This window comes from Geotrypetes seraphini, chromosome 19 (genome assembly GCF_902459505.1).
Source record: "Geotrypetes seraphini chromosome 19, aGeoSer1.1, whole genome shotgun sequence".
In the NCBI taxonomy this organism is placed as follows: Eukaryota; Metazoa; Chordata; class Amphibia; order Gymnophiona; family Dermophiidae; genus Geotrypetes; species Geotrypetes seraphini.
The window spans coordinates 1,348,195-1,373,106 of record NC_047102.1 but is presented as its reverse complement, the minus strand read 5'-3'; the positions used below and the strand labels follow the sequence as shown (position 1 = coordinate 1,373,106).

The 24,912-nt window shown below is 38.8% G+C and overlaps 2 protein-coding genes across 3 annotated transcripts in view; one reads left to right on the top strand and one right to left on the bottom strand.

Moving 5' to 3' along the window:
• The window catches only part of DNAJC24 (DnaJ heat shock protein family (Hsp40) member C24), a 44,491-nt gene extending 32,239 nt beyond the window's left edge, over positions 1-12,252 (top strand). For both annotated transcript variants that reach the window (XM_033928563.1, XM_033928562.1), the window contains exons 4-5: positions 7,808-7,876; positions 11,496-12,252. In XM_033928563.1, the coding sequence (XP_033784454.1) occupies positions 7,808-7,876; positions 11,496-11,626 (200 nt within the window). In that variant the 3' untranslated portion in view covers positions 11,627-12,252. The remainder of the gene's footprint in view (positions 1-7,807; positions 7,877-11,495) is intronic.
• A 4,048-nt stretch (positions 12,253-16,300) lies between these two features.
• IMMP1L (inner mitochondrial membrane peptidase subunit 1) overlaps positions 16,301-24,912 on the bottom strand; it is a 30,921-nt gene continuing 22,309 nt past the window's right edge. Inside the window, exons 5-6 of the mRNA XM_033928282.1 lie at positions 20,542-20,652; positions 16,301-16,463 (exon numbers count right to left, since the gene is read on the bottom strand). Coding sequence (XP_033784173.1) covers positions 16,395-16,463; positions 20,542-20,652 — 180 coding nt within the window. The 3' untranslated portion in view covers positions 16,301-16,394. The remainder of the gene's footprint in view (positions 16,464-20,541; positions 20,653-24,912) is intronic.

Below are 24,912 nucleotides of genomic sequence, written 5' to 3'. Positions count from 1 at the left end.
GTGACATTGGGTGTTTCGAGTTAGTTGTCTATTGTGTGTATGCTTTCAAAGAAGAGTTTTTAATTTTTTTCAGAATCTGTTGTAGATAGTTTCCATTCTAGCTCAATCCTTAAGATCTTCCAATTGTAACTGACTCCTCATCCCGGCCCCTTGTAAAATCCACTTAGAATTTACTAGCTCCGTATCCATCAGTTGGCTGTGGAACTCAGTTCCAGAAGAAATAAAAACCATTGCTACCTAAGCGGTTTAGAATTTAAAAAATGGCTATATCTCCAGATTGTTCAGTTCAAGTAGATAGTTTGTTAGTTTCAGCACCTCTGTCCTGAATTCCCTTTTGTGTCCTTTTCCATTTGATGATTCTTTTAACTGTAATTTATTTTGACCTTTCTGTATTATCCTGTTATCAATGTCTGTGTTCCCTGTTGATTTTATTGATTTGTTATCATAAATCACCTTATTATTTCTAAAGCTAGTATATGACATGGTTAAATTGAAATTCAAAATAACAGAGCTAACTTTGGGGGAGAAATCCAGTGAGAGAACAGAATCAGCTGTGATCAGATGTTCAAGAGAAATAAAGGGCTCCTACCCCCCAAAAAGGCCAAATTAATTTCTGGGGGAAAGGGAATTCCAGCAGCTGCAGCATAGACACTGAAGCATAGTTGTTAGGGAATTGCTTCTTTATCACTGCCCCTCCTCTCTTTATTTGGAAATACAATTGCCTTTGCCTGCCTGGGTTGAGTTTTAATTTACTCGAGGAAAAGCAATCTGCAATTTGTGATAGTTTCTCATTAAGAGTGCTTTTGTTTTGTGGACTGGAGGGGTCAAGAGTGGCTAATAAAGGGATATCATCTGTAGTACAGAAATGGGCTTCAGTTCAGCGATTGAATAAATCCTGCTAATGGGGCTATGAAAATGTTAAATAAACAGACCCTTGAGGCATTTCACAGGTAGATTGATGGACTACATAAGATCTTAAGTTCTGTCTGATAAATATGAATGAAACTATTAAAAGACTATTCTATTTGGAAAAAAAAGTTTCCAGTTGTCCAATCTGTCTTTCACGTCTTCATAAACCTAAATAATCTTCCTCCTTTTTGAATGCAAACTTTTTAAAAGAAGAGAAAACAAAGGACATGAACTGCTTAAAAAATGTATAGCCAAAACAACTGGTCCCACTATTTTTGGGTCCGGTCCACTGGAATATTTGGACCAGTTGTTTTGGCTATACATTTTTTATGCAATTCATGTCCTTTGTTTTTAGATTTTTTAATCAATCCCTGTACATTTTCTTGCAGTATTGTTTTTGTTTGGTTTTGTGACTTTTTACTGCACTTGAACGCCTATTTGCATAGTGATCAAGGAATAGAACACATTAACAGAATCACCAATCACCAGAAGTCTTCTCAGTTCTCCTTAGCAAGGGAGCAAGTATTCTAACTACGAAGGGGTTGGGAAATCAAAGCAGTTGGGAGTCATTTTCAGCTTAAAGAACTATCTGCTGGATGCAGTCCTCTTAGTTTCATCTCTTTCTGCCATGAAAGGATTTTTAGAGCATGGCAGTTCTGTTTATAATGAAGAAGTTGTGTTATTGGCTCAGCCCTAGCTGAGTCAAGGTTTCTCTCTTTATGGTTTGCTTGTTCCATTTGCTAGACCTAATGGATGGACTTTTCAGTAATATAGCCCAAAGTTAATATGGGTGGGCACTAGGCAGTGCAAATGTTGATCTTCTGTTCTCAATGGGTTATGCTACTGGCTTTGCTCTCGGCGTTCAGAACTGTAGCCCTTTTTCACAGGCAGTTCTGTTTAGATTGCTCCCTTAAAGGCAGGTAAGCAGGTTGATGGTAAGTCTGTTTCACAGTCCTATGAATGCCTTTAGGAGTTGGGTGCTTATGAGGAGGTGCACCGAAGTGATCAGCTGCTCTTGATCTGAATATGATATCAGCCAAATTAGTTGCACCTGATCATGGCAACTGACTTAGCTCCTTGTTTAGAGAGAGTTGCCTTTCCACAAGAACCCCAAGTCTCACCTCTAGGACGGTTGCTTTTATCACTGCAAACCCCTCCCCAGTCCTGGCCCCAAGAATGCATCCAGTTAGTCCAGTCCTCTCATTATAAATCATTATTGTTTTGTCTATAGAAATGCTTTGTCATTGTATGGTGGCTGAATCTTTTTCCCTCTTGAGGTGGGTAGTTCTGGTTCATGATTTCATCTAAGTGTGCTGATTTTGGTAAGGATGGGTCTACAATTTTGAGCAATTCTTTTCTCCGTGGCAAGAATCCTGAATAAATCCTGTGCAAATCGCATGATAAAGAAAGGAATCACGAGTAGATCGGAGAAAGTTATAATGCCGCTTTATAGAGCAATGGTCAGACCACATTTGGAATACTGTGTTCAACATTGGTCTCCCAACCTAAAGAAGGATATAAAACTGCTGGAGAGGGTGAAGAGATGAGCAACGAAGCTAATAAAAGGTATGGAGAACTTTGAATACGAGGAACGACTTAAGAGACTGGGATTGTTCTCCCTTGAGAAAAGGAGACTGCAAGGGGATATGATCGAGACTTTCAAAATACTGAAAGGAATTGACAAAATAGAGCAGGGAACAAAATTATTTATAATGACCAATGTGACATGGACAAGAGGACATGGACTGAAGCTAAGGGGGGACAAGTCCAGGACAGATATCAGGAAGTTCTGCTTCACACAACGAGTGGTGGACACCTGGAATGCTCTCCCAGAGGAGGTTATTGCAGAATCTACCGTTCTAGGATTTAAAAGCAAACTAGATGCACATCTCCTTACGAGAGGCATAGAGGGATATGGGTGAGTAAAATTACGCCAGGTGTACACCTGGCTGGGCCTCCGCGTGTGCGGATCGCCGGACTTGATGGACCGAAGGTCTGATCCGGAGATGGCAGTTCTTATGTTTTTATGTTCTCCCCTCAGACTACATATGCTGATTTCTGGTACTGTGGTGTTATTCTATTCCTACTCCCCCCCCCCCCTCCTCCGGCTGATGTTCCAGGTGGTACTGGTTAATGCTAGATCAGTCTGTAACAAAGTCATGGCTATTTCCACCTTCCTAGTTGACCAGAAGCCTTCCATACTGGAATTATGAATCCTTTGTATGCAGGCTTTCATATCTTATGTGGGGAAAGGACCAAGGCATGGTTCTAATACTTACCTGATAGGATCTGGACTTTTCTCCTATACTTGTGCAGCCACTTACTAGCTTGGACATTTAAATAATATTTTTACTGACTCTCTGGGGTTCTTCCCAAGTTTCAAGTTTATTTAAAACTTTGATTTGATCGCAATATCATAATCCAATGCGATTTTCAAATAAAATCAGGGTAAAAGTAAAAAAGAACTAAGACTAAAACCACCCTCATAGGGATCACATTAGATTTGTTAAATGTCTCATCTGTAGTGGATCTTTGGATGAATAGATGGAACCTGCAGTAGCGTGAACAGTGCTCAAGAAGAACCTGTTGGGCCTCTCTTCTATTCCTTGGTGCCATGTACAAAGTAAAGTACCGGTACCAAAAGGCCCATTCTTTGCACAATTTAAATAAGTATTGAGGCATAGAAGTTTCTGTCCTCCCTTTCTTTTCTTTTTTTTTTGAATAGCATTTTTATTGAAGAGGCAACAAGAAAAACAAGCAAGGTAAATGGAAGCATTCAGTGAAAAAAAAATACAATAGCCTCCAACAAGAACACATAGTGTACCAGTACTGCAGAGGGGATCGGTGTTACACATTGAAAAAGTTAGGGGGCCGACAAGGGAAGCGGGATGTCCTTGCCATTGGATCATCTTGCACAGGAGGTTTTGAGCTTTCAGACTCTTTTTCATATCTGCCTGCGGAGCCTGCTCCGTTCAGAGAGCCCACACACTTTTGCTCCTGCCCATGTTTTCCTTGTGGGCTGTTGGGCTACTTCTCTTAATGTCTTTTGTCTTTTGTCCTCCCTTTCTAGGCCTTTCTGTGCATGTATTTTTAAAGTTGAGATTAATCAGACGGTTAAAGGGTTTGCTGGGCTTTTTGAGCCCCTGTCCTGTACACAGCTTTTATGGATCAGTTGATTTCCGACTGGCATTTTTAGACATGTATCTTTACCCTAGGACTTCATAGGAGCCCCTGCAGAAGACATTCTGTCAAAACACAGACCGTGTTGGGTCCAGGGTCCAAAGCTTTTCAGTGGACTATGTCCTAGAGGTTTGCCAAGTTTTAATATTATTTTAATATGAATAAAGTCCATCTCAGGAACATCATTTGTCGGTGGAGATCATTGGGTCAATTCTCTTGTTTTTGTCTATACTTATTGATCTGCCCAGTTCTTTCATATTAAAGCAGTATTAAAAGAATTGCATTGCTTGCCAATAAGTTTTCGGGTTCAATCCAAGGTTCTTATTTTAATCCTTAAAGCATTAAATGATGAATTACCATTAGCACTTGCATCTGTCTCAAAATATATCAAGCTGCTTATGCTCTGAGGTCCTCTGATGAGTTGCTCCTTGATTTGACTTGAGGCTTTCAGATGCACAATGGTTCAGGTTGAAGGAGCCTGACTTTGGAATGCTCTACCATACTACTTGAGAAGGGTGAGATCTCAAATATTGCTGTTTAGAAAAGCATTGAAAGCACATCTCTTTACTCAGGCCTATGGTATGAAGTTGTGAGGATATATTGATGTTATTTAATGGTGTGGAGATTTACTACATTTCTATTTTTGCCTGTTTTGATTTTTATATATGTTTTAACATTGTACACCAGCTATAATTGTAAGTTAGTGTGGTTTATACATTTTTTTAAATAATAAAAGAATTAGGGGCTAGTTTTAATCATAATCCTTTGCTTTTTGATCAGTTGCTCCAGACTTTTCTGAGCAATCATTCTCTTTTATTTAGTTGTAAAAAACCCAAAAAGATTCCCGCAGGCCCAGAAAGTAGCCATTCTGTTATGAGAGAATTAATTTCCCTTCTTGCTTTAAGGTCACTGCATTGGCATAACTGTAAGAAAAAGTGAAATATTTTCATTCTTTACAAATTGAATGTATTGTGGGCATTTAGGATCCATTAAAAGGAAGCTCTACTGATTCTATCATTTTTTAAGTTAATGAAACCCTACCTTCGATCTATTTTATTCCTTTGGGATCCAGAATTTAGCTTTTAGGTAAAATTAGAATTACAAAAAGGATTAGAATACGGGCCAAATTGCTGCTAATTAATGAATTGCATGTAAAAAATAGATTCTGCTGTAATGTTAAAGTGCTAATTACATTTTTTCACCAATATAGAAGGGCAGTTAAGATATAAGGTGTTTCATTTTGGCACAGATGAGTTATTCATAGCTAACTACTACAGAGTGGTGTAAGATGGACTTTAAAGATGATGAACAGGAACCCATGGCTCGTTTCTAAAAGATTACACGACTGAACTCCTAATTAGTTTGTAAACTTTTTCATTTGTAACCATAGTCCAGATGATATATTAACAGCTTTTAGTCAGACATCACAGTAAATAATAAAGACAGATTTCATTTTCACCTATATCAGTGTAAAGTACATTAGGCTGAAGATACCTTCCATAACCCATGTCTCAGTGACACACACCTAATCCAATTTACAATCCATAATCAGATGTCTGACCACATCAGCCTTATTCACAAGTGAACAAATGTTAACAAGCCCAAACTGTACCACCCCCTCATCCTCATCTCTCTTCAACTAACTTGCCATCAACTGCAGAGCTCTTCTGCTCCCTCCATAAACTAGTTGTATCTGTCTTTGTAACAGAAAGCTCATCAGATACAGTGGTCCAGGTGTCAACAAAGGGGGCTCATCATCCCCTGAGCTTGACAAGATGAAAAAAACCCCCAAAACCATGGGTAACAGCACAACAGAGCATCTCGTAATTCCTGTATGGTTCTAAAATAATACTTAAATGTTGAAACTTATACTTTACCCTCAAAAAGGAGCAAAATGTCACAGCATATTATACCGCTACATCCACCTGGTATCAGAGCACTACCTTGATAAAACGCCACACCTGGATTTTCAGCGACATTCTAGATAAAGCCTCTGAATATCTCTGCAGACTACTCTGGCCCTATCCAGACCGTAGGCTCTAGAAATGATCTCTCCCTGGACACGGTTAAGGAGTTTATTCAGTATTTCACAGGATCCAGATAGTCCTAGGGAGGACTGGGAGACCAGCAGTATTCACATAAGCCCTACTGGGTCAGACCAATGGCCAATCCAGGGCAAGCAGTGGCAATAGCAGACTGTGGACTTTTTCTTCAGGAACTTGTCCAAACCTTTTTTTAATTCAGATATGCTTTCTGCTGTTACCACAGCTTCTGATGAGTTTCAGAGCATAATTGTTCATTCTCTGGTTATCTCGGTCATTTATTTTAAAAATATATATACCATCTACAACTAGGCGGTTTACAAAATACAAACATAAAACCTTAGGAATAAACATCACAAAGTAAAATCTTAAAAATGACTCTTAAAATAAACCCACTGTGTCACTGAAAACTCTAGACATGTCACAGAAATGCCATTGGTGTTAAGTGGATAATTGCAGCTTTGTTAGTTATACCAGTCATTCAGTGTCAATGGAGAGCAACCAGAGCTGAATGTTCAGGTATAACTTATAAAGTTATTACAACAGCTACTTATGGAAATGGAAAAGGTAGCACTTATCTTATTTTGGAAATAGCTGATCTTGTTCCTTCATTATAACCAAATAGCAGCCTGGCAGGAATTTTTCTTTGCTATTGTACTTTAAGGTGACAAGGAGAGTGTGGCAAAACATGAATAGTCTATAGAAGCAGAGTTTGCTTTTTATTGCACATATCATGACCCAGTAGCATGAGACTAGCATAACTTTCTGTATTTCTATAGAAGCATTTTAAGTTTTAGACAGAGGATTATGGGTCTGATCCAGGGGTGAGTTGGAGAAGGCTACTCAGGGTTTCATGTGTGAGTTAAGTGGAGTAAGGTTGCTGTGACTTGGGCTGAATGAGATGACGATTCCAAGAAAGATGCTTTTCAATGTGTTTTATTAGAGCTTGTCTTTGTTTTAGTTTAAGATGGCGTTTTTGTTTTTTCACTGCAGCTGGGAAGAATTATATAAATTATGAAATGAAATATTTCTGTGGGATGGAAGGCTTATGGGAGGCCTGGGTATTACAGACTGACAGCAGGCAATATTTCTATGATATACTGTACAGTACATGTATGCAGATATGCATGCAGTTTTGATTTTAAAAGAAACCCCAAAACAATACTAATGTCTTTTGTGACTACCTGAATTAGTTACAAAAGACATTATTCATGAATTCAGATTTTAGAAAGAGTGTAATACATTATATGCTGTGCCCCTGCTGCTTTAAATTAGGTTTCCATTCACCGTGTACAGATGGTGTTCTCTGTGAAAAGTTAATTTCAATCCTAGGAATTTAAAGTTGCTGCTAAAAGATATGTTTGTTTCTAGTTTCATTCTAACAGTCTAATTATTCAGTTAAAAAATAGTGGAGGCATGTTGGAGTAAAAATATTTCACTGAATCCAGAAAGAAAGCATTTTCGCGTTAGGTTCAAAATTGGTTTTTCTTTTTTTTAGTTAAGACAGAAAACTGTCCTAAACTGGAAAAGATTTTTGTAAATTTTAAAACTGGATTTTCATATTTTTTTTCATCTGTAGTAATTATTAAACAAGCTATCTAATAGCCAAATTCTTGTCATGCAGTTTCCTTTATAATCACCTGCAGTTATTTGAACATTCTGTATATTTCTTGCAGAATCCATGCTAGCTAATACATGGCCAGTAGAGGCTCAAGTTCACCTCGAAGACATGTCATGGAATAATGGTATGAAGATTTAATTATCTATTACAGCTCGTTCTCTGACTGTAGAACTGCAACTAAATACAACTAGAGAAAACCAGAGAATTACGGTGGAGTTTAGATCAAATGATCAATGAGGGACCAAAATTGTCTCAACCTTGTGCTTCACCCTCAGGAATGTCACATTAGCTGTTCTTGCTGCTTTGTCTTTGCCTTCTGCAACCTGACCTTATGTAGTACGTGTCATTTGTTATTTCCCACTACTTATCCCAGATTCCTCAGGTCCTCCAGATGCAGCTGCAGGTAGATGTTTTAGATTTTATACATTATCTTGGCATGGTTAAAAAGTGAAGTGAATGAGGCTATTAGAGACAAAACAAATTCCTTTAAAGAATAGAAAAAGGATCCATTTTGAAGAAAATAAAAAGAGACATAGGCACAGGCAACTTAAATGCAAAGCATTAATAAAGAAAGCTAAGAGAGAATATGAAAAGAAACTTGCTAAAGAGGCAAAAACTCATATTTTAGATACAGTAGAAGCAGAAAACCTGTGAGGGGATCTGTGGGACTGTTGGATGATCAAAGAGAAAAAGGGACACTCAGGGAGGATAAGTGCATAGCAGAGAGACTGAATGAATTCTTTGCTTCGGTCTTTATAAAAGAAGATGTAAGAGATCTACCTGAATTGTTAATGATTTTCAAGGGTGATGATTCAGAGGAACTGAAAGAAATCTTGATGAATCTGGAAGATGTACTAAGCCAAATTGACAAGTTAAAATGTGATAGATCTCCTGGATCGGATGGTATAAATCCCAGGTTACTGAAAGAACTCAAATATGAAATTGCTGACCTGCTGTTAATAATCTCTAACCTGTCGCTAAACTCATTTTTAGTACCTGAAGATTGGAGGGTGGCCAATATTATGCCCATTTTTAAAAAGGGTTCCAGGGAAGATCCAGGAAATTAGACTCTTAAGCCTGACATCACTATCGGGCAAAATGGTGGAAACAATTATAAAAAATACAATTGTGGAACATGTAGGCAAACATGATTTAATGGGACAGAATCAGCATGGGTTCAGCTGAGGGAGGTCTTGCCTCACCAATTTACTTGACTTCTCTTGTGACTAAACATGTGGATAAAGGTGAGCTGGTTGATGTAGTGCATCTAGATTTTCAGAAAGCTTTTGACAAAATTCCTTATGAGGCTCCTGAGAAAATTAAAGAGTCATGGGATAGGTGGTTAGTTCAGTTGTGAATTAGGAATTGGTTATCAGTCATAAAACAAGAGGGTAAGGTTAAATGGCGGAAAGTAAACAGTGGAGTTCTGCAGGGATCTGTACTGGGACCGGTGCTATTTAACTTGTTTATAAATGATATGGAAATTGGAATGACAATTGAGGTGATTGAACAGTTTAGTGTCATCTGCAAATTTAAAGTTGTCAAAACACATGCAGATTGTGAAAAATTGCGTGTCCAAGTGGCAGATGAAATTTAATGTGGACAAATGCAAAGTGATGCACATTGGCAAGAATAATTCAAATCTTAGTTACCAAATGCTAGGGTCCACCTTAAGGGTCAGTGCCCAAGAAAAAGATCTGGGTGTCATTGAAGACAATATGCCGAAGCCTTCCACCCAATCTGCGGTGGCGGCCATAAAAGCAAACAAGATGCTAATAAGCTTGGAGGACTGGGTGTAGCTGTAGGGGAGGAGGCCACTAACACATCCTATTAAGGATGATAACATACCTTTCAAGCCTCATCTGCAAAATTTCTAGAAATTGCATGATCCTCTGATTTCCTGTGTAGTAACTTGCACCTATTACGTAACATGTCATCATGCTACCTTCACAGTTTCTCCATTCCTCTTCTGTTTCTATCAGGAATGGAAACTCTGTTTTTTTTCCAGTAGAGACCTTTTCTCTATTACAAATCTCACCTTATTTCTCTATATGTCTGTCATATATTTTTCGACTTCTTGACTTGCTAATATTAACTATAGCCAGCACTTTTGGGTTGTTTTTTTTTTTTAAGAAAGTAGTAAAATAAATTTGGAAACACCTCAACCAGGGGGATGGTGTGCCTCACTGGTGGAGCTGCTGCCCCTATGCCCAAAGGTTGTACAGTTGGGTCCCAGTACTGTTCCTTGTGACTCTATGCCAGTACTACCTGATTCAGGTATAAAATAGGATATACAGCATTTAATGTACACTAAGCTTTAGTAAAAGGGCCTCTCTGTTCCTAAACCATAGATAACATCTACAATTCCCTCCGCCTTTCAGCTTTTTACGTATTTGGAAGCTGTTCTGTTGCTTAGTGCCTTAGAGTTCTTCTCTGTTGTGGACTGTGGTAGAGGGAATGATATATTATCTTTTTATAAATTTCTGTTTGATTAAAAGTGTATTTTTTCTTTTCATATTTATGTGATTCTTTATTTGAAATTGAATAAATGAAAACTTTTTTTTTATTATAAATCTTTAATCATTTTTAAATCAAATCAACAACTGCACAAAAATATATCATAAAGTAATTCCAATATAGCACTTTAATCTCTAACACATAAAAACTAATAGTGTAAGATCCCCACCCACCCACCCACCCTTCATCACATTCTCAACAAAATAAAATATACTGTTTTATACAACATATTATAACATATCTTATTGAATTACACACCAAATCCACCCTCCCCCTTGAGTGTGCTAAATAGAACTAAGAAAGAAAAAAAAAGGAAAAGAAAAGAATTGATGCCTATTCATCACAATATTTTTCCAATGGCCCCCATATCTTTGCAAAGTTATTATATGTCCCTTTTTGTACTGCTATTGCTCTTTCCATCTTAAAAATATGGCATAACGAATTCCACCAGAATGTATAATTAAGATTCTTGTAATTTTCCAATTATTGGTTATATGTTGAATGGCAACCCCTGACATAACTAATAAAAGTTTATTATTATGTGACGATATTTGACTCTTCTTCCTCATAGCCATTCCAAATAAAACAGTATCATAAGAAAGCGCAACATGATTTTCCAATAAAGAGTTTACTTGAGTCCAGATTGAATTCCAAAATAACTTAATGAAGGGACAGTAATAAAGTAGATGATCTAATGTCCCTGGTTCCAGATTACAGTGCCAGCATTTATTGGACTTAGAACTATCTAATTTTTGTAAATGAACAGGGGTCCAAAACGCTCTATGCAACAAAAAGAACCAAGCTTGCCTCATAGATGCTGACACTGTAGATCTCATCCTCCAAGACCAAATTCGTGGCCATTGAGATGCAGAAATCTGATGCTTAATCTCAGTGCTCCAAATGTCTCTAAGACCACATTTTGTTTTTTTATTCAAGTATCCAGATAATAATTTATACCACAATGCGGCTTGATGCGGCAGAATAAATGAAAACTTTAAAACCCCCACATAAACAAGAGGCACCAACCTATGTGTATGTGCCAGAAAGAATAGGTGTTTGTATTTATTTTTGGTTTTTAGAAAACACAGCATATGCATAAAAAGGCATCCTGTTGTAAATTCTCCTATAAAAGCAAAAACTACTCATATAAATAGTTGCTTCTTAGCCGATTATGTCAATGTTTGCCACTAGCTTTGAGAAATAAAACATTGTTTTGGTTTTCCTAGATGACCAATGCTATACTTTCTTGTGTCGTTGTGGTGGACAATATGTTCTCTCAGGGAACGAGGCTGAAGATTTCTCCCTTATTTCCTGCAATACTTGTTCATTAACAATAGAGATTCTTCAGGACTGTTGAGCCGACAGCTGTTCAAACCAATGTAAAAATGAATCACATTCTCTGAACTTTGAATGCCTGGGCTTGACTTGGAGAAATCAACGTGAAGCCCAAATTGAAGGATGAGTTACTTTGTTTGATTATGAACCATGGAAATGAAATTTTCTAAGTGAATGTATAATTCACTGTGCAAGTACGTTCTTAAATTTCCATTGTAAACTGCTTAGAACTGAAAGGAATTGTAGTATATAAATGGATTTTTATGTTATGTTAAATATATGGACCTCTACCAGGAAATATGGCCACCGTTGTTTTGTCTTTATTCTCCTTCCATATTTCTACATGACAATCTGAGATAAACCATAACAATTAACTATCAACTTAATTTGCTATCAATGAATATAATCAATGCTAGACCTACAGTACTTATTCCCTTAAAACTATATTTTTAGTTTTGAAATGATTAACAAAAATTAAACTATGTCTTAATAAAGTGTTTGCAAAGAAGGAACAACAACCTTATGAAATTTGATGACATTTTTATGTTTCCATTTGATTTGAATGTACAGTGGTACCTTGGTTTGCAAGCATAATTTGTTCCAGAAGCATGCTCGTAATCCAAAGAGCTCGTATAATCAAAGTGAGTTTCCCCATAGGAAGTAATGGAAACTTAGATGATTCCCCTCCCCCCCTCCCCCCGACTCAGCTTACCTTTTTCCTCATTTTGTGTTGCATAGACCATCAAGAGAAACTAGAAACTTCTACTTATTTGCTTATCCCAAAATTAATGGGTGTAGATATAAGACCTTCTTAGATAGGACCCTAGCATTTCAGGCTGGTAGGCAACAATCTTGGTTAGGTAAATGTATTCAGCAAGCTATGTTATCCTATTGCTGTTTTTGGAAATTAAGACCACTTTGTTCGATAAGTTTATTACTTAGTGAGTTTTATTATTGAAATTCTATTTTACAAATATTTGCAATTTTTACTGTATTATTGTATTTCACTGATTGTCCAGCTCTTTTTAGTGTAAACCGCTTAGAACTTTTGGTTATGGTGGTATAAAAGAATAAAGTTAATTATTATTATATCCCTTCTTCTTGTGGTCCAACACTTCTCCCACTGCTGTCCTCCACTGTGAACCCCCTCCTCCCGTGACCCCATGTGCTACCACTGAAAATCTCCTCTCGCTCGAGGCCACCAGCACTGCTCACTCCCTTCACGACCGAGATCAGTGCTGCTGTCCACTGACCAGCACTGTACTTACCATAGGTGTGCCGGTGCTGAAAGTGCCTGACGCTGATGTTCTATGCTGAGCCTTGAGCATCTGCGCATGCTCAAGGCCTTCTGGCTCTCACCTTCGCCGAGATTCTCATGAGATTCTCAGAGAGGGTGAGAGCCAGAAGGCCTTGAGCATGCGCAGATGCTCAAGGCCCCACAGCAGCCCAGCATAGAACATCAGCGGCAGGTACATTCAGCACCGGTGCACATATGGTAAGCACAGTGCCGGTGGCCTCGGGGGAGAGGGGATTTGCAGTGGAAGCGGTGGTGTGGTGGCAGCTCACTTATCGAGTCAACGCTCATTTTGCAAGTTAGTTTGCTTGCCTAGCAAAAGACTCGCAAACTGAGGTTTGACTGTATTGGAAAAATACACAGCAGTCAAGAAATTTGAAACAAGCTGCTAACTCTAGACCAGGGGTGCCCAACGCGTCGATCGCGATCGACAGGTCGTTCGCTGAGGCGACCCCAGTCGATCGCGGAACGGGTTCCCTTCTTCCCTTCTCTTTTTTCCCCTCCTGACTGGCCCGCTCCTGAATTCTGCTGCTGCCTCCGCTGCTCAACATTAAAAAAAAACAACAAAAAAAGGCTTGGAGAACTTATGCTCCGGGGGCTAACATGTGCTTGTACCGGCTTCCCTCTGAAACCGGAAGTTATGTCCGGGGAGGGGGTAAGAAGGGAAGCCGGCACGCACATGTTAGAGCCCTGTTCGCGGGCTAAAGCGGGAGACAGGTCAGTGAAGCTTGCGATTTGCTCTTCTTGCTGCCAGGTCCTGCCTACTTTCTGTTTCCTCAAAGGCAGGACCCGGCAGCATTTTTCCCAAAATGTCGATCTTGGGCTGATCAGCCTTCCTCTTCCCGACCTCAATTGTGCCGTCGGAGAGGAAGTTCTGGCCAGCGGAACTTCCTCTCCGACGGCAAAATTGACGTCGGGGAGAGGAATGCTGGTGGGCCCGAAGCAAGGAGAGCTTGGCCGGCGGCGGGCGGCTTTGGGGGCCTGTTATCCGATGGCAGCGGCAGAAGCAGTGGCTTGTGGGTGGGCAGGGAGGGAGAAAGAGGGCAGGCAGGGAGACAGAAGGAAAGAAGAGAAACAGAAAAAAAGAATGGGGGCATGAAGAGAGAAAGAAAGAGAGGGCAAAGAGAGAAGAAGAAAACATTGGGGGGGGGAATGAGGTCAGGAAGAGAGGAAGCATACAGGCTAAAAGAAGGGAAGAAAGATTGGATGCACAGTCAGAAGAAGAAAGTGCAACCAGAGACTCATGAAATCACCAGACAAGGTAGAAAAAATGATTTTATTTTAAATTTAGTGATCAAAATGTGTCTGAATTTATATCTGCTCTCTATATTTTACAATATGGTCCCCTTTTACTAAACCGCAATAGAGGTTTTTAGCGCAGGGAGCCTATGAGCGTCGAGAGCAGCGCTGGGCATTCAGCGCAGCTCCCTGCGCTAAAAACTGCTATTGTGGTTTAGTAAAAAGGGAGGGGGGTGGGTATTTGTCTATTTTTGTATGGTTGTTACTGAGGTGACAGTGCATAGAGTCATCTGCTTTGACCTCTTTGAAAAAACCCCAGAATAGGAATGATAATTAACAATTGTATGCGTACAGTGTGCGTTGTGTTTTTTTTTTAAATTTTATTGTTGGTAGATCATTTTGACTTGGTCATTTTAAAAGTAGCTCGCAAGCCCAAAAAGTGTGGGCACCCCTGCTCTAGACCATGTGGGCTTAATGGAGAGAGGCACATTTCATATGGTTTCTTCAGATCTGGAACAACTTACCAATTTACTTACGTGGTGGTGAATCCTCACTAGAAAAATGTAAAAGCTCTTTAAAAAGTTAAAATGTATAGGGGCATTTGAGACATAGATAACATAATTCTATCATTAAAACATATGCTCTAATACTTAATTTCAATCAGACTGTAAGTATAGGTCGTAATTTCCTTTACTTCTTTTCCACGTTTAGCCATGCTTTCAAGATTAATTTCTATTACCCTCCAGTTGTTTTTTTTTCCCTAAATGTATCTCTGTAAAGATTGTAGTTCACCCTCCTTTCCTTTTGTACTGGTAATTATTTGTATAAAGTTGTTTTATTGTTTGTTTCCTAATTTTAAATTGTCATACCCATTGATTTATTTGACATTGCGTGTACAACAAATTTTTAATAAACTTGAAACTTTAGCTTTATATGTTGTAATCTGGTAAATTTACCAATGCCTGTGCATCCTATTGAGAACTGTTTTTACAAAAACATTTTATTATAAACACCACCAGCACCGCAGTGTTGATTCTTTTACGTTACCGCATGAGCACTTGATGCCACCCATTTTGTGCGTGTTAAGGGCTCACGTGTATCCCTGTGTTAATCAGCACGCAGTAATATAGATGCACTACCTAACTGATTAGCACAGGACTGCCCACTCTCAGCCCTCACCAAAAAAAGAAATAGTGTTTAGCATGTACCCATTTTGTAGTTATCATAGGCCATGGCTCTTCATTTTTAGCTGTGCTTTAATGCCTGAGGAACCTTTAGCATTAAATTCACCTAACTGAAGAACTACAATATTTAATGAGTGTGAAGCGACTTGTTGCAGCTCTGTTTCTTGGGCTCTTCAATGGAGATCGAGCAAAACAGAATCAACTACTGCAGAATGTGTCCCCTCCTGCTGCACCATGAAAAATCATTTTTCTATCAAATGACTGCACATTGCCAGGATGTAACATTTTTCCCCAGAGCCCAGAACGACACTGCAGTCTCCTTAATACCTGCGTTTTGGGTTTTCTGCTCTTTTAAAAGGATCCTGTTTCTACTGGATCATCTCCTCTGTTTTCTAATGTTCATTCAGCATCATTTTAATCTAAAAACATTACCATAATAAAAATGATTAATATTCCTTCTGCTTTCTCTGCCAACAAGAACGAGATCCCTGACTTCAGTTGGTGCTTTTGGTCAGGAGTATTTCCGTTTCAGCTGAAAACATCCCAGCATTTTTGGCCGAAACATGGCTATATTGGGAATTTCAGGCCAGTTTGGAACCAAAACCAGAATATGGTCTGTACTATTATTGCATTTTAATTTTTTTAAGGTATTAAGAGCCTGGCAGTTACTATCATGCAGCCCATGGGATTTGAATGTTGAGCTGCCTATAGGCTTTATAAATGAGGAGGTTAGTGTTTGGAATACCAGCCTTTATATACCTGGGAAAGTAAATGGTTTCAAATCAGTGTGCATAGCCCAGGAACTACTGTATTAAAAATGAGTCCCAGAGATTGGACTGAGCCTCTGCTGTCAGGCTGAGAAAGCATTTGTATCAGAAAAGGCTGCAGGACACTGGTCTGGAAAGGGGTTTCTTTACTATTTGTTTGAACATGGGTCACATCGTTTGGTTTGCAACAATAAATATCCTATACACACTTATACTTAAAAATATCTTTATTTTAAATAAAACCCACAGGGTTGTCAATTTTTTTAAAAAAATAACCTTTAAATACAGTGCAAAATAAGTGATTCACTAATCATTACGAAGTATATGGCCATTTGGGCTATCTTGCAGGAATCCAAATGCATTCAGAGGCCATACCTGTAAAATATGAAATGCCAAAAATTATGTTTGGTCTGCTTGTTTCAATAAAATCTGTACAGGGAAAAATGTGTAATAACTAGGGTTACCAGATTTCCTCTTTAAAAAAAACCCCGCCCCATTCTGCCCCCACACAAACCTCTTGTCTTCTTTCCCGAGCTCAGGGCCACATCTGGAGGATCATGCCAATATCCGACCATGTATAGAAGCCCTCCAGGTGCGGTACTGAGCTCAGGGCTTTCCAAAGCCCAAACAAACTGCTGGGTTTTGGACATCCCTAGAACGAGTAATAACCATAGCAGGCTAAGAACCAAGGAAACCCCATATATTTATTTGGTTTTATATCCCATCCTCCCAGGAGAGCTCAGAATGGGTTACGTTTGCTTAAATATGCTTATATTTAAAGTGATGGCAAACTTACCATGCTATCTTATAAATGAATCTTTAATGTAAACCACTTGCATCCCATATACTGACTAAACATATCTTTATTGTAAACCGTTTCTATCCCATGTACTGTCAAATGTATCTTTATTGTAAACTGCTTCGAACTTCACGGTATAGCGGTATATAAGAAATAAATAATAATTATTATTATTATAGTATGGTAGATGTGGAACAGCAAACATTGTGTGGCACGCAGCTTGGAAAACACAGTGTAGTAAATATGATGTATAGTATGAGAAAATGGTGTCAGTGTGGCAAGACATAGTAGAGTGGGGTCATGCATACCACCGGAGGGGACTTGGTACGGTAGCACATTATATGACAGTGGAGGGTCGATGCCCTTTTTCCGAAGGTCCAAGGAATTTGGGTTGGTGAGCTTAGTGGACCTTCTAATGAACTGATGTGGGTAGGTAGTTGGTTCCAGAAGCACAGTAAGTATATATAGAGAACTAGGATGTATATACTTAGCTTGCATTAAAAAACAATTAAAATACCACAACGGATCTTTAGCTATAAAAGCTAATGGTGTCCATAGGCTATTTTCTTATGTTCTCAAGCATCACACACTAACGGTTCCTTTTAGTAAGCTGTGGTAGCGTTTTTAGCGCGCGCTAACCCCTGTGCTACGTGGAAAAATTAACGCCAGCTCTATGGAGGCATCTAATGTGCGCTAAAACCGCTAGTGCAGCTTAGGAAAAGGAGCCCTAAGTTTAGATGTTTCTGACTGAGAAATGGTGGGCCTTGCATGGGCAGAGAGTTCATCTAAACACAGCTCTGGACTCTGACACTACTTGAGTTACTCCTGCTGATAACAGTAGTTCATCGAAATCTCCTAATGTTAAAATGTGGCAAGACTCCTGAAGGGCATTTAAATGCCAAAGGGAGTATTTTCTGTGAATCCTGTCCTTGATCTTTAATGGCACTGTGCCCATGCAGTTTAAGAAACCTTACTCTGTACACAGGCCTCAGCAGTAAACCTTTGTCCTCAGAAGACTGCACCCTGCTGAATGCCTACAACTGTTCCCATAATTATACTTCTCAAGTGTCACAGCTTAATCTGAATGTGCCACATTTCCATGGTAAACTGCTGCGATTGCTATGAAAATGAAAGGAAGAGTTCAAGTTTCTTTGTTTTTCAATACGTACTTGAGGTGTTGGTTAAGAAGTTGGTTTATAGGAGAAGGTTATTAGAAATATGAATTTTGGCAGCATTAGCTACACTTTGCTTTATATAAAGAAGGAAACTTTATAATTTGCAGGTATAAATATGATCCGTCCAGGTTTTTCTGGGAAAGCTGCACAATTGCTATACTTCGGACTTTGCTACTTGTCAGTAACTACTAATTTTTAAAAGACCCGATTGTATAGGGTTGCAACTGCACCAAAAGAAAATACGTACTTTATGTTTAACAAATGTAATAGTCTAATTTCTATTCCCTGTCAATCTAGAATACAACTTCTATGCTGTTGAGCTTGACTAATCTCAATACTGGAGACGGTGCTCTCAAAGCATCTTGGGTCCAGTACATGACACACTTTAGTTTGGAATTCTAAAATGGCCTCCAGTTTATAGATCTTCCATGGACTTGGCTGCAGTACAGCTGTAATGTACACCCTTCCTACGTCCAGGTGCCCATGTCTAAATGTGTTCATGGTATTTAAGAGTCCTCCCCTCCCCTCCCTCTTGACATGTTGTCACCTTGGACACTTCCCTCTGTCTCTAAGAGCCTCTGTTTCCCTAGTTACGGTGCAGAGAAGAGCAGGATTTGACTAGCTTTATACTTGAAGAAGATAACAGCTAAACCAATGCATGCCTCTAAATTAGTGCACTTGAATATCAGGACCTAAATTATAGTTTATGAAGCCATATCAAAACATAACACTTTTTTGTGGATCGCATTAAGACCACTAGGTAAATAGATAAAACCAGCCCATTAGCTGTTGAATTTACATAAAATAATCATTTTCCGATTTTAATCTTCTAAAATGCATGTAAGAGAATGACAGTGGGATTATCAGGGTACCAGCATCTGCTATTCAGATCATTAAGGCCTCAGTGAGTGGCAGGGGAGAGTATGCAGAAAGGCAAAAGTTAACTCATTTGCCCTGGATTCTAGGTATGCTACCCAAATGTCGGTACGCACACAACATAATTAGCTAATGCGCTGTTAACCATCAATAATTAGATGCTGATGATCAATTAGCACCATTTAGGATGTGCCAAAATGCCATGGCAGACAAACCAAAAGGGGGCAGTGCCACACGTGCCCACGGTTACGTATTTATAGAATAGCACTTTGCGCTCAAAATGGGTGTCAGAAAAGATCAGCGCTATAAATTTATAGAATCCTCCTCCCCCTTAGTGGCAGCATTCAAAATACTATCCAAGATGAAAATGTTATAATGCCCTTGTATTGCTCTATGGTACAGCCACACCTCGAATACTGTGTGCAGGTCTAGTCGCCGTATCTCAAAAAAGGTACAGAGAAAGGCAACAAAAATGCTAAAAGGAATGGGATGACTTTCCTATGAGGAAAAGCTAAATGGCTAGGGCTGTTCAATTTGGAGAAGAGACGGTTCAGAGGTGATATGATAAGAGTTCTATAAAATACGGAGTGGAGTGGAACAGGGAGATGTGAATTGCTTGTTCACTCTTTTCAAAAATACTAGGACTAGGGGACATGTGATGAAGCTACTAATTAGTAGATGTAAAACAAACCGGAGAAAATATTTCTTCACCCAATGTGTAATTAAACTCTGGAATTCGTTGCCAGAGAATGTGGTGAAATCAGTTAGCTTATCAGGGTTTAAAAAAGATTTGGCTAATTTCCTAAAAGAGAAGTCCATAGGCCATTATTGAGTTGGACTTGGGGAAATCCATTGCTTATTCCTGGGATCTAGCTAGGTATTTGGGACTTAGGTTGGCCATCGTTGGAAACAGGATACTGGGTGTGATGTGCCTTTGGTCTGTCCCAGTATGGCAATTCTTTTGTTCTTAATTTAAGAAAGAAAACAGAAAAGGAAATTGACAAATGAGTTCTAGACTTAGTATCGTAATACAGTTTTGACTATTTTGCAAATATGAATACAACATCTTCTTTATTAGCATATGCTGCTAATTTCCATCTTGTAAAATAAATATGGATTGAAGACAGAATGGGCAGCGCTACTGCTCTTCACATAAATTATCTGAATTACAATAGCTGCATATTCAGTTCTGCTTTCTATCCAGATGGAGAAAAGCAGCAGCCAGCATTTAAAAAGAATTTGAGTCACAGAGTTTTGGGGTGGCTCTCTTCCACTCTGTTTCTATGGACAAAAGACTTAGGGCTCCTTTTACGAAGGTGCGCTAGCGGCTAGCGTGTGCTATTCCACGCGTTAAGGCTCTAACGTGCCTTTGTAAAAACAGTAGGTTCTAAGTATTAGAAGAAAACACTTTTGTTGTCAATGAAAATAAGTAAAACCTCACAAGGACACGCTTCAGCCATAGCCTTGCTTTCCTGCACGTAAAGGATAAATGGAAGGAGAGCTGGGACTTCAGCAAAATCCAGCCACAGAGACAGTCCTCAATACAAATGTGCCTGACATGAAAAAAGTTTAAGTCATTAGGAAAATGATGATTGGTAAATACCTTTAGGAAAATACGCCCTTTGATTAGTGCATATGGAACAGGGCCATAGATCCTAGAATCGGTAGAATTCTTGAGATTGTCACCTTCTAGCCAAACATGTCCTTTTGGTACCTGCACAAAAGAAGATACACATTGGAAAGGCTTTCTGTAACACACTATCATCTGCATATGTCGGGTTTTTAGAATATCCTCAACAAGCCATGCCTTCATTGCATGCAAATTTATTTTGTGCATATTCTCTCTTTAAATCTTGAAAACCCAACTAAATGTGTGGGAACTTATAGTGTGGCACTAATGCCATGTAGAACATATGTGATAATGAATTATTTTTCATACAATATATTTCCAATTGTATCACATTTTGCAAAATTATTAGTTTCCAACAAAATATCTCAAATGCAGATGTGAGTGGTTAGAACACTGTAACAAGATCATTAATTTAATAAACTTCAAGGGGGGTCATTACAATGTTGACTAAAATCTGGCCTTCTGTGACAGTTAGCAGCCACATCCTCATCAACACCCTGAAGCTAGCACAGAGGGCTCATGATGAACTGCATGCTAATTGATTCTGACATCATTTCATCAAAGTGGGTTGTGAAAGTCTTAAGATCCAAAATTAATGATAGTGACCTTAAGTTAGATGTAACAATACGCTATACAATATTTATGAAACTTAATGATGTTTCCAACAAAATTAATTAGACAGCTTTATCTATCTCCTCGTGGGTCACAGTGCTGAGGCCACTTGTATATTCTAATCAATGGGAGAATGCTGAACAACCTGAGTCAAATTCCAGCAGTGAAGAAAAATTTTACATAAGGCATTATCAACTATCTCAGAGCTTTCTTACCTTCTGACATAACTATAAGACAGTAAAACTAACTTTATTATCAGCTAACCTATTTTCAAATTCCTTTGTGATCACTTGAACAAGTGAGAGTCCCTAGAATGGGCATCTCTTTGCCTTTGTATGCAGAAGAACTGCACCAGAGTGAATAGGCTGAAAGGCCTGTAAGCTTGGTCGAGGCATTTTCAGCACTCTGAGTGGGTATCTGTAAAGAGATGGTTCTGTTGCATGGAACACCTCGCAAAGCTGCTTTGGGTCTTCATTTTGAAACATATCCTGGAAAATAGCTAAACTGAAATGAAATGATTTGATGGTGACAAAAATACCCCTAGCAGGTGCTCAAGGCTAAAAAATAGGCCTAAAGGGAAAAAAACCCCTTAGAAATCAGCAAAAAAACACCTCAGAGCTGCTGAAACCAGGTCTCATAAGCTCCAGAGTGAAGAGACTGCAGAGCTTCTATGGAACAGGTGCAGCTACCAGTTCCTGCACCAGGCAGAGAATATCCAAACTTTAGCCCTCTTCTTCACTTGGAGTTCCACACTAATTAATGATACATGCTCTATAACAAGGTGCCTTCAAAATTTCTCAAAATACACCTCTTTTATAAAAGGCAATACGAGAACTGCTAGAAATGCACAATTTCCACCTCGAACTATAACCTCAGGAACACCTACAAGCAGATTACGGAAAATATTCTGAAAGCAAGTTCATTTACACCATTTTGCTTTTGAATAATCCAAGAAGCTGAGATTCATTTGTTAAACCATCTTAACATTATACATTACATTAAAACAGTTTTTAATTAATTTTTGGTTAACGGTAGTGAGTTATTTTAAAATATCAACTAAACACCTGATTAGTTTAAATGCATAAATATATTTTTATAATGTTAAAATATAATATAGATTTATATTTACCTATAATCAATTCCCTAGAAGTCCAAATCTTTGTGTGTCCACACATACTGCATTATGTAATTATGTTACTTGTAATCTTAGGCGAAAGTGGTTTTGGAAGGTGCAGAGTTAAATGTAAAGAAAATCTTACACCTCTTTCCTACTCAGTGTGATGGGTTTTTTTCTCTCTCTTTGGTTGTGATAAGACCTAATCTTCATACTGGACAAAAAGAATAAAGAACTATTTCTCTTCTATCCCTATTGAGATCTGTTTCTGTGAGTCTTACTACAGTGCAAGCAACAAATGTAATCGCTTCATAGCCTTGGGGTGTTCACTTAACAAAAGAAGCTTTTGTAAATTAAGTACAGGTGTTACTTTTCCTGATTAAAGTGGAATATGATGAACAGACTTTACCATATCAAATGACAGAGATAGGACATTCTAATGAAATGTCCATTTCATTTAAAACTATGGTCCTGACAGTACATGGATTTTACATATCTCAGAAAGTCTGTTTATAGTACATTTTAAAACTTCCCTATCGGTATCAGTTCCCGTCTTCCTAAGACTATAAACACTTATATCCAGCAACAGATTGCTTGTAATTCAGGATCTTTATCAGGCAGGTGAATTAGATCTTCATGTGTATTTGATTTATGAGCAGTTACTTTAGGAAAAACAGAGGCAAAAACCAAGGAACTAGCTGTCTAAAATGAAAATTAAGATGAGAATATAATAGTACTGAAGAAAATGAAATTCAGTTCTTATAGTATCTTCCTTAGTGCAGGAAACCAAAAGGGATGTTAGGAATTATCAGGAAAGGAATGGAAAACAAAGAGGAGAATGTTATAGTATCAAAAAAAGATATAGTGGAATTAGAAAAGGTACAGAGAAAGGCAACCGAAATGGATGGAACTAGGGCTCTTCAGCCTGGAGAACAGGGGTGGAGGAGAAGGTGGTGGACCTCACTCTTCACAAAGACAGAATTTGTGCTGGGAAGGAGCCAGTTGTCTTGGTACATGTGGGAGAGAGGATCTGGAAGCCAAATTTAGGCTCTTAGAAAGCTGAAATCCAGGTCTTCCAGGGTAGCATTTTCAGAAATGCTCCCAGTTCCACGCGCAGGACCCAAGAGGCAGGTAGAGCTCCGAAGTCTCAATGCGTGGTTGAGACAATGGTGCAGGGCTGAGGAGTCGGAGTCAGAGGAAATTTCGGGTACCTGGAGTCGGAGTCGGAGCAGAAGTACAAAAAACTGAGGAGTCGGAGTCGGAACATTTATCTACCGACTCCATTTTTGAACTTGGCATACCAATCACGAGCGATTCTTTCAGCTATAGCACCCACTATATACACAGCACAAATGTTGCGAGCAGCTTCTGCGGCCTTAGAACCTTGATTAAAAGCAAAAAGAAGGTGGTGTCAAAAATGCTCATTTCTCTCAACTTGACATTCCATTTTAACGATCTGAAAATTAACCAGTGCTGTGGAGTCGGAGTCTGAAGTACAAAAAACTGAGGAGTCGGAGTTGGAACATTTATCTACCGACTCCACAGCCCTGGTGATGAGGGATCTAGATTTGTTAGAAACTGGACAACTTTCTGGGAAAGGAGGAGCTTGTACCAAAAGGATGGACTTCACCTTAACCGGGATGGAACCAGGCTGCTGGCACTAACGTTTAAAAAGGAGATAAAGCCATTTTTAAACTGAGATGCGGGGGAAAGTCACGCAGGAGCGGATGGTTCAGTGTGAGATATCCTTGAAGGATATTACTGAAACAGGATATTTGGGGAGTCCCAGTAGAGAGGTTTCAATAATGGTGAAAGAAAGCCAGGACGGTTTAAGAGCAAGGCAGGGTAAGAGACTCAAATTTTCCCCATCTTCTTAGCAGCCTGTAGTTACAAGGAAAAACCACAATTTGAAGTGTCTATATATAGAAATGCTAGAAGCCTAAAAAATAAAAGTAGGAGAGTTAAGAATATATAGCACTGAGTGATGAGAAGCCTGGTGGAAGGAGGACAATCAATGGGACACTGACTACTTTATCCTTGCAATATAATTTGTATCTAGGTAACACAAAGGGGGAGGGGGGGAGTTGCACTATATGTTAAAGAGGGAATTGAATCAAATCAAATCAACATTCTATATGGATAGAAATTCCATGTGTGAAGGGAAGTAATAGAAAGGTAGGGTTATACTACCGTCCCCCGGGACAAAATGAGCAGACAGATGAAGAAAAGTTTTCAGAGATTAGGAAAGCTGGAGAAATGGCCAACACTATAATAATGGGTGATTTCAATTACAATCTTTGTTGACAAATCCTCCTGCTCCAAACTAAATAATGAGTTGAAGGATTCGTGTCAGTCACCTGGAATTCTCCAAACAACCTGGCAAACAAAGAAGTGGAGAAAAAAACCTCAGTTAAGCTTCATATGGTTAAAAGAACTCCACTCTTTTATAATCCATTCTTCTATCCCACAAAGGGGACTTAAATAAATCAAATATTGAAGACCAATGAATAGAAACCTCGGTGACTTGAAAAATAGGAAAATCACTTCTTTCATGGCAAAATGTCCACTGCTGTAGCCATATTACACAAAAATGGACTTATCTGTTTCTCTGCTGGGAA